This window comes from Pseudochaenichthys georgianus, unplaced genomic scaffold, assembly GCF_902827115.2.
Source record: "Pseudochaenichthys georgianus unplaced genomic scaffold, fPseGeo1.2 scaffold_1676_arrow_ctg1, whole genome shotgun sequence".
Lineage (NCBI taxonomy): Eukaryota > Metazoa > Chordata > Actinopteri > Perciformes > Channichthyidae > Pseudochaenichthys > Pseudochaenichthys georgianus.
Genome location: NW_027262477.1, coordinates 15001 through 25591, shown reverse-complemented (window position 1 = coordinate 25591; position 10591 = coordinate 15001). Strand labels below are relative to the sequence as shown.

At 42.8% G+C, this 10591-nt stretch overlaps 1 protein-coding gene across 1 annotated transcript in view; it reads left to right on the top strand.

Annotated features, from left to right (window-relative positions):
• Positions 1-827: 827 nt before the first annotated feature.
• nckap1 (NCK-associated protein 1) overlaps positions 828-10591 on the top strand; it is a gene marked incomplete at both ends in the record, with an annotated part of 17893 nt that continues 8129 nt past the window's right edge. Inside the window, 13 exons of the mRNA XM_034077505.1 lie at positions 828-920; positions 2669-2725; positions 2802-2944; positions 3032-3122; positions 3198-3335; positions 3425-3473; positions 4320-4476; positions 5716-5772; positions 6097-6193; positions 7478-7584; positions 8535-8667; positions 8819-8900; positions 9058-9116. Of these exons, the coding sequence (XP_033933396.1) occupies positions 828-920; positions 2669-2725; positions 2802-2944; positions 3032-3122; positions 3198-3335; positions 3425-3473; positions 4320-4476; positions 5716-5772; positions 6097-6193; positions 7478-7584; positions 8535-8667; positions 8819-8900; positions 9058-9116 (1263 nt within the window). The remainder of the gene's footprint in view (positions 921-2668; positions 2726-2801; positions 2945-3031; positions 3123-3197; positions 3336-3424; positions 3474-4319; positions 4477-5715; positions 5773-6096; positions 6194-7477; positions 7585-8534; positions 8668-8818; positions 8901-9057; positions 9117-10591) is intronic.

Sequence of the window (10591 nt, the reverse complement as noted above, 5' to 3'; positions counted from 1 at the left end):
TGTACGGAAGAGCATTAGGGAAGAAATTTTTTAAATTCTTACCAAAAGTTAATTTTAGTTTTATTACTGACATTAAAGTTAGAATTCACAGAATTACAATCAATTTTTTGGGAGATTTCTTATTTTTTCAAAAAATCTCAAAACCAAAAAATCATCTTTTTCAGATTTATTTTTTATTTCTCAGAAAAAGTCAGAATTCTGAAAAAAAGTATTTTGAATTCTGAGATTTGAGTCACATTCCTGGCTTTTCTTTTCAAAACTCAAGAAAGTTCAAAAATTGAGAATGTTCAAGTTTATTTTCAAAATGTATTTTCTGATAAAAAATGTTTTCATAAAAATCTCAGAATTCTAACTTTTGCTTTCATCAAAACTTTCTGAAGATTTAAAGTCACAGTTTTTTTTTCATTCTTTTTCCTGAGAATCTCAGAATTCGGAGGTTTAAATTATAATCTCTTCAAATCTCAATAAAGCACCTCCCTCATCCTCTCCCGTACAAAACATGTTCCACCAAAGTAAAAAGTTTTCTGTGTGTCTCTGTTTTTATTCCTTCAGAGTTGAACCGGCTCCATTTCCTCTTAATTATTCAACAGCTGTTTCTCATTCACACCCGTTTAATGCTAATTTAGTCAAAGAGAAACTGTTATTAATGAGAACAACAGAAACTCTACTGATCCATGAAGGGAAACTGTAAGAACAACTGTTTCTTTTACTCATTCTGGGGATAAAAGGTGCTTTGAATCAGTTTAAAACATGCCCATCGTATAGTACATATATATACATGTATATATGTTATTCAGGGATGTGTGTGTGACTGTGTGTGTTTACAGCAACAGTTGGCTCAGCTGCAGAAAGAGAAATCGGAGATCTTGAAGAACCTCGCTCTCTACTACTTCACCTTCGTAGACGTCATGGAGTTCAAGGTGGGAAACACACACACACACACACACACACACACACACACACACACACACACACACACACACACACACACACACACACACACACACACACACACACACTGTTAGAGAACTCTCCCTGGTCCCCGGCTTGAGCTTCAATCTCAGGATCCATGTATCTCTGATCCTCTCCAGAGGGAAGGAGTCATCACATACAGAGACTAGTTCCTGAGCAGTGTCCTTCACATGCTGATATCAAGAGAGGGAGTCACTCAGTCACAAGATGGAGGAACAGAAAGCAGTATTCAATGTTTACTTCAGATTAGCTCCACGTCAGTCCTGATGCTCTTCCGGGTCATCACACATCCTGTCATGCTCACAGCTACAGTTGGGATGCCTTTGTTAGCATGCTACTCTCATGTTGGAGGAGGACACTCAGGATTTCCCAACACACTAGGGCTGTCCCGAATACCATTTTTCGGGCTCCGGATATTCGGTAGTAATCAGCAGTGAACCGCTTCGACCCGTGTATTTCCCAATTTGTGTTCTTTAAAATTTAAAAGGATATCGCTTTGTGTTTGTTACTTTCGTTGCAGTTGTGTCTTAAGTGTCATTTGGCTTGGCTTCCTATTTATGGACATGCTTTTATTTTTGAAGGAGAGGTAGCGCTGTTGACAGGAAGTTGTTGTTGCTATGGAAACGTAACGGAGAAAAGTAATATCTACATATAAAGACGGAGAAAGTAAACAATAAAGTTTATGGTTAAGTGTCCCCCCCCCCCCCCCGAAGAGACACCGTTGATATTGGAGATTTCAATAAATTCAAAAAAACGAATATCCGAATAACGAAATTGAAACCCGAATAGTACTCCAACGAACGAATATTCGGATATTCGGGTACAGCCCTACAACACACACACACACACACACACACACACACACACACACACACACACACACACACACACCACACACACACACACACACACACACACACACACACACACACACACACACACACACACACACACACACACACACACACACAGTACTTTAAAGCAGGGGTTCCCAAAATTCCCCCCAAATGACTCCTGTTGGAAGTTGGGGGGCAACAGCGGTAATTAAAGTTTAAAAGTCTCAAAATGCTACAACTACTGTCACAAACTGGATGAATGTGAAGTATGTTGTTAAAGGAGGATGAAAGCGTAATCAAGGAGCACTATGGAGTGACTTTGATCGTTATTGGACTCAGGATGAATTGATCTGGATTCTCGCTGAATGAAGAAACTAAAGGACGGCGCGGAAGTGGAAACAATTCACAAAGGGATTAAACTGTTTAAAACACATGCTCAAAGTATGCCGTATTTTGCCGATGTGTTTATGTGGATTGAAAAGTCCTAAATAATCTGGAGGAGATCGATCTGATCGGAGCAACAGAAGAAACATTTCTATCAAAGGAAGAATTGTACATTTCTGTCTTTTTATGCCTTTAATACTAACTTGAATTGTTATTAAAATGAATTAATCAATTATTTGTATTATTATTGTAATGTAGAGACAAGGCTTTTGGTGACAATCATGTATTGCCTTACAATTATATGTAAAAAAAAAAAAAGTCTAAATATGATATCTGGCCTCAAATCATCTGAGGCCCGGCGCCCCCCCCTGCGATCTTTGGCGCCCCCCCGAGGGGGCCCGCCCCCCAGGTTGGGAACCACTGCTTCAAAGGACTGTGAGGTGCTGATTCTAATGAAGTCTCTAACCCGCCAACAGGACCATGTGTGTGAGCTGCTGAACACCATCGACGCCTGCCAGGTGTTCTTCGACATCGTGAGTTCAACACACACTGCGTAGAAACATCTGGGTTGAACGTGTGTAACTCATTGTGCCTTCGTGTTCCTGTCAGACGGTGAACTTTGACCTCACTAAGAACTACCTGGACCTGGTGGTGACCTACACGACCCTGATGACCATCCTGTCGCGCATCGAGGAGAGAAAAGCCATCATCGGGCTCTACAACTACGCTCACGAGATGACGCACGGAGCCAGGTGACACACACACACACACACACACACACACACTCCAGTGTAAAAGGTATGGCGGCAGTCTCTATATTAACCGTGGCTGTGTCTCAGTGATCGGGAGTACCCCCGGCTCGGTCAGATGATCGTGGACTACGAGAATCCTCTGAAGAAGCTGATGGAGGAGTTCGTTCCTCACGGGAAGGTAGGAGGCAGACGGAGCCTGACGGAGACCAGCTGCAGTCACTTCTCATGTAACGGATTCCTCCCTCCTCTCTAGTCTCTGTCGGATGCGCTGATCAGTCTTCAGATGGTTTACCCGCGCAGGAACCTGTCGGCTGATCAGTGGAGGAACGCCCAGCTGCTGTCTCTGATCTCCGCTCCGTCGACCATGCTCAACCCCGCCCAGTCGGACACGGTGAGGGAATGCTTTAGATTCAAAGTCCAGAAGCGACTCGTGTTTCAATATTAGAATAATGAATAATTAAGATCTGATCGTGTCAGCAGATGCCGTGTGAATATCTGTCTCTGGACGCGATGGAGAAGTGGATCGTTTGTGAGTAAAATGGTTTCCCTTTCATCCCATCAACGCTCATGTTTGTTACCTGCTCTTCAGCGTTAGCACATTGTCACCCATTTTTAGAAAAGTCAGAATGTTGAGATTTTGAGGAAAAAGTCAGAATTTTGAGATTTTCAGGAAAAAGTTAGAATTTCGAGATTTTCAAAATAAATCAGAATTTTGAGATTTTCAAAATAAATCAGAATTTCGAGATTTTCAAAATAAATCAAAATGTGTAGATTCTCAAAATAAATCAGAATTTGTAGATTCTCAAAATAAATCAGAATTTGTAGATTTTCAAAATAAATCAGAATTTGTAGATTCTCAAAAATAAATCAGAATTTTGAGATTTTCAAAATAAATCAGAATTTTGAGATTTTCAAAATTTGTAGATTCTCAAAATAAATCAGAATTTGTAGATTCTCAAAATAAATCAGAATTTGGAGATTTTCAAAATAAATCAGAATTTGTAGATTCTCAAAATAAATCAGAATTTGTAGATTCTCAAAATAAATCAGAATTTTGAGATTTTCAAAATAAATCAGAATTTGTAAATTCTCAAAATAAATCAGAATTTTGAGATTTTCAAAATAAATCAGAATTTGTAGATTCTCAAAATAAATCAGAATTTTGAGATTTTCAAAATAAATCAGAATTTGTAAATTCTCAAAATAAATCAGAATTTTGAGATTTTCAAAATAAATCCGAATTCTTTGAAAAAAATCTAAATGTTGAGAATTTCTAAATAATGTCAGAATTTGAAAGATTTTCAGAAAAACGTATCCTTTTGACTGCAGGAGGACAAATGTGTGTTTCACAGTAAATATTCTTCTCTCTCTGCAGTCGGCTTCATCCTCTGCCACTCAGTGCTGAACACTGACGCCACGGCTCTTTCTCTGTGGAAGCTGGCTCTGCAGAGCTCCACCTGCCTCTGCCTCTTCAGAGACGAGGTGTTCCACATCCACAAGGCTGCAGAGGACCTGTTCGTCAACATCAGAGGGTAAGGCTTCTAGCTCACTGTAAATAATACCAGAGACGAGGTGTTCCACATCCACAAGGCTGCAGAGGACCCGTTCGTCAACATCAGAGGGTAAGACTTCTAGCTCACTGTAAATAATACCAGAGACGAGGTGTTCCACATCCACAAGGCTGCAGAGGACCCGTTCGTCAACATCAGAGGGTAAGGCTTCTAGCTCACTGTAAATAATACCAGAGACGAGGTGTTCCACATCCACAAGGCTGCAGAGGACCTGTTCGTCAACATCAGAGGGTAAGACTTCTAGCTCACTGTAAATAATACCAGAGACGAGGTGTTCCACATCCACAAGGCTGCAGAGGACCTGTTCGTCAACATCAGAGGGTAAGGCTTCTAGCTCACTGTAAATAATACCAGAGACGAGGTGTTCCACATCCACAAGGCTGCAGAGGACCCGTTCGTCAACATCAGAGGGTAAGACTTCTAGCTCACTGTAAATAATACCAGAGACGAGGTGTTCCACATCCACAAGGCTGCAGAGGACCCGTTCGTCAACATCAGAGGGTAAGACTTCTAGCTCACTGTAAATAATACCAGAGACGAGGTGTTCCACATCCACAAGGCTGCAGAGGACCCGTTCGTCAACATCAGAGGGTAAGACTTTTAGCTCACTGTAAATAATACCAGAGACGAGGTGTTCCACATCCACAAGGCTGCAGAGGACCTGTTCGTCAACATCAGAGGGTAAGGCTTCTAGCTCACTGTAAATAATACCAGAGACGAGGTGTTCCACATCCACAAGGCTGCAGAGGACCTGTTCGTCAACATCAGAGGGTAAGGCTTCTAGCTCACTGTAAATAATACCAGAGACGAGGTGTTCCACATCCACAAGGCTGCAGAGGACCTGTTCGTCAACATCAGAGGGTAAGGCTTCTAGCTCACTGTAAATAATACCAGAGACGAGGTGTTCCACATCCACAAGGCTGCAGAGGACCTGTTCGTCAACATCAGAGGGTAAATCAGAGCTTCCTGTGTGGATAGCCGTGTGAAAATAAAGACATAAACGGCATAAAAACAAAAAAGGTCGAATGGATTTCTTTCTTCTGAGGAAAATTCAGAATTTGGAGGTTTTGAAGAAAACAAATTGATTCCAAAACGTGCATCGGTTTACCAACCCCCAAAATAGTAAAGTAAACACTCCTATTCTAAACGTGGTAGTTTATCTTTTAGTTTTCTAACACCGCCTCTTCTTGTGTTTTCCAGGTACAACAAACGCATCAATGACATCAGAGAGTGCAAGGAGCAGGCTCTGTCTCATGCGTACGTTCCTCCGTTACCTCGTCTTTATTCACCTTCATCAAATCTAACTTTCCTCTTTGTCGCTCGCACACGAAACATACTTCATGTTTTTCATGATTTATTTGAGTCTCATCTCTGCAGCCTCTCAGGCATCCCCTTCTTCCTCTCTTCATCCCTCCTTCAGTTTGATCCCCCTCCGCCTCATCATCTCTGCTTTTATCCTCATTACGTATTCCCTCTCCCCCTTTCATCTTCTTCCTCCTGCCATCCTCGTCGTCTTCCTCCTGCAGATTGTCCTGAAAGTGTCAAAGCAGCGTTTAATCCGTGTGCTCTGTTTCTCTGCAGAGGCTCAATGCACCGAGAGAGGCGTAAATTCCTCCGATCGGCGCTGAAGGAACTCGCCACTGTGTTAGCCGACCAGCCAGGACTGCTGGGCCCTAAGGTAACAGAATATTAGAACAAATACGGAATATTAGAACATATACGGAATATTAGCACAAAATCCGATTTTTTTTGAGAAAAAAAACGAATTTTTAGAAAAGTCAGATTTCTTTTTTTTTTTTTTTAAATACTGAATTTACAGAAAACAAACAACATTTAAAAAATTAAAGAAAAAACAGAATGGGAAAAGTCAGAATTGTTTAGATTATCTGAAAAAGTCTGAATTCTGAGATTTTCTAAATAACTCTGAATTTTAAGAAAAAAATAAATGAATTGAAGGAAGGAGATTGAATTTTGGTAGAAAACTTGAGTTTCTAAATAAAGTCTGAATTTGGAGATTTTCTGAAAAACGTATAATTGTGTAACACGACACCACCTTAAAGGGGTATAGAATGTTCCCAGATTTCTGTTGTATGCATTTTTTTAAGATATTGACATGTTTTCTTGGTTTTCGGCTTTTTTCTCAGAACTTTATTTTTTCTTAGATTTTAACTTTTCCCAAAAGCTGAGATGAAAGTCGTAATTTTGTGATTTTCAGAAACATTTTTGAAATATATTTCCCTCAAAATTCCCAGATTTTGACTTTTTTTTCTCCGCATTTCCAGTTTTTGACATTTTTCTCAGATTTTCACTTTTTTCTGACATCTTTTACTTTTTTCTCAATCTCTGAATGAAAGTAAGAATTCTGGGATTTTTCGGAGAATTTAAATGTTTTTTACTCAGAATCTCATTTTTGACTTATCGCAGAATTAGGATTTCTGAAATTATTTTCAGATCTAGACTTTTCTCTCAGATTTTGGTGAATAAAACTTCAGGAAAAAGAGTTCTTGTAAATAAATGCCTTCTTTTGACAGTCTCAAATACCAAGAATCTGACTTTAATGGGATACAAAGGAGAGAAAAGAAGGAGTTCTCCAGATTTGAGAGGAATTTAATTTCCGTTGATCAAAGAAATCCCTTTGGAGTCACACAGGCGGAGTGTAATACCGCCTTAAGATCTTCTTCTTACATTTCTCTTCCTGAGGCCTCACCTCTTTTGAGCGGATATACCGTGTGTAATACCTCCTTGAATAAATCTACATGTATTCCCCAGATGTATCACTTTTTGAAAGCCCTGTAGGTTCCTCTGGCCAGATGGAGCCCTAATGAATTCACAACAGAACACTCTTCCTCACTCGGTTCAGAGAAAGCTTCCAGAAGTTTCCTCGTGATTTATCTCAGAATCATTTATCTTGGGGAGTTTTTGACATTTCCATTTCCCTCCACGTGTCTGTTTCTCCCACCAGGCGTTGTTCGTGTTCATGGCGCTGTCGTTCGCTCGAGACGAGATCATCTGGCTTCTGCGACACGCCGACAACATCCAGAAGAAAAGCACCGACGACTTCATCGACAAGTACGCAAACACATGCACACATGGACACACACACATGGACACACACACATGGACACACACACATGGACACACACACATGGACACACACACATGGACACACACGGACACACACACACGGACACACACACATGGACACACACACATGGACACACACACATGGACACACACACATGGACACACACACATGGACACACACACATGGACACACACACATGGACACACACACATGGACACACACACATGGACACACACACATGGACACACACACATGGACACACACACATGGACACACACACATGGACACACACACATGGACACACACACATGGACACACACACATGGACACACACACACACACACACACACACACACACACACACACACACACACACATGGACACACACACATGGACACACACACATGGACACACACACATGGACACACACACATGGACACACACACATGGACACACACACATGGACACCAACACACACCAACACATGGACACCAACACACACACACCAACACATGCACACCAACACACGCACACCAACACATGCACACCAACACATGGACACACACACATGGACACAAACACACACACACCAACACACACACACCAACACATGGACACACACACAAACATGTAGACAAACTAAGGGGTGCTTATACAGTCCTGCAGAGACGTGGTATTTCTGTCATCTCCCTGGTTCTTCAACGTGTGTGTGTGTGTGTGTGTGTGTGTGTGTGTGTGTGTGTGTGTGTGTGTGTGTGTGTGTGTGTGTGTGTGTGTGTGTGTGTGTGTGTGTGTGTGTGTGTGTGTGTGTGTGTGTGTGTGTGTGTGTGTGTGTGTGTGTGTGTGTGTGTGTGTGTGTGTGTGTGTGTGTGTGTGTGTGTGTGTGTGTGTGTGTGTGTGTGTGTGTGTGTGTGTGTGTGTGTGTTCTCTGCAGACACATAGCAGAGCTGATCTTCTACATGGAGGAGCTCCGAGCCCACGTCAGGAAGTACGGCCCGGTGATGCAGAGATACTACGTCCAGTACCTGTCCGGCTTCGATGCCGTGGTGCTGAACGAACTGGTGCAGGTACGTCTTTGTTTACTCCGTCTGCTCCACCCAGCCAAGCTCCTCGTAGTGCGACCTGGTGATGACCCTGATTCTGAAGCTGGGTGAAGCCTTTTCAACATTTCCCATAATGCACCTGTCTCTGTAACCAGTTCCCTATCTTCTGTTTCAGAACCTGTCGGTGTGTCCAGAGGACGAGTCCATCATCATGTCGTCATTCGTCAACACGATGACCTCCCTCAGCGTCAAACAAGGTGACACGTCACTCGTGTGTGTGAAGTGTGTGTGAGACGGAGTTAAGTGTGTGATGTACAGTTTAATGTGTGAGTCTGAGTTAAGTGTGTGTGATGTACAGTTTAATGTGTGAGTCTGAGTGTGTGTCTGAGTGTGTTCTGCCGCTCTGTGTTTCAGTGGAGGACGGAGAGGTGTTTGACTTCAGAGGCATGCGGCTGGACTGGTTCAGACTGCAGGTGAGTGACTCTTCCGCTGATTTCACTTTTTACAGAGAGTTTTGAGTTCTCCTGAACGTTTAGGGGGAAACACCGCGAGAACACGCTTTCTTTAGGTTTGAACATTCATATTTCAGCTCTCATGGAGCCACTTTAGCTTCCCTCATTCACACCAACCGTGCTTCAGGGCCGGAGCTTGAAAAGCACCGGGTTTTCCTGTTCACACCGCAGCGGAGCTCCGGAATCCGGTTCGTTTCAAGCACACACAAATTGTCCGGCCAGAGCAAAAGCACCGCATACGTCACGCTGACGTCGAGGCGAGGGCGGGATCAACTCCTGAACAACAACAAGCCGGCGTTGTATCCAGTTTGTACACAACGATGGAGAAACGTAACCAGCAGCAGTGGTCCACTGAAGAGACCAGCTGCCTGCTGGGAATCTGGTCTTCTGAAGAGGTGCAGAGGAAGCTGGAGCACCATCGGCCATTGTTGTTGTTGTTGTTGTCGCTGTGAGGGGTTTCCGGTAGGGATGCCAGCGATTATTCGAATATTCGCTACAGTCTCCATAATCGAATATTATTTTCAAAAATCGATGTTATTTATATATTTTTTTTTTTTATGTTATTTTTTTTTTTTCTGGCTTAGTTTCAACCAAAATATAGACTAATGCTAATAATAGTAATAGTATTAATAATTGTAAATGGCCATTGGTCACACCACCAGTTTGTTTTACTGTAAACTTGGAGGAAGCCTGCGTGCAGAGCAGACTGCTGCTGCAGCACGCTACACACCGACCCCCCCCCCCCCCCCCCCCCCCCCCCCCCTCTCCCTCACACGTGCGACTAAAGATGAACAAAGCGGCAGGTAAAAAGAGTTCTTCGTGGAACTACTTCGAACTTACAAGTCCAAAGGAAGTTAAATGCAAGCTCTGCGAAAAGACGTTGGTCTCTCACAGCTCATCCTCAACAATGCGTTGGCATTTGAGTGCGAAGCCAAAGAGGTTACAGAGAAAGACGCAGCACAGCCGCCATTACCAACTTCCCTTCAAGGCCACGTCGAGGTGATGACATGCTTGTTTGTTGTTTGTTAAACATGTTCCAGTAAAGAAAACAACGGAATTCCTTTTTCTTTTTTTTTTCTCCCGCGAGGGGGGGGGAGGTCGGTCGAATAATCGATTATTATTCGCCAGGGCTGCCGAATAATCGATTTTGATCATGGTCAGTTTCTGGCAACCCTACTTTCCGCACGCTTTGGCTTTATGAAGCAGGCACGCAAACGATGACGCAGCACCAGTCGGACTCTGGGCGGTGTGAACAGAGCCGGAGCTGAACCGAAGAACCGGTTCTGAACCTGAAAAGCTCCGGAGCTTGAACCGGAGTTGGTGTGAATGAGGTTATTCTTGAGTATCTTTAAATGATGTTTTTTTTTTATTAAAGTGTAAAGAAATAAATTGAAGCACCTCTGGGTGGGGTCCCTGGTGTTGGGGCACCTCTGGGT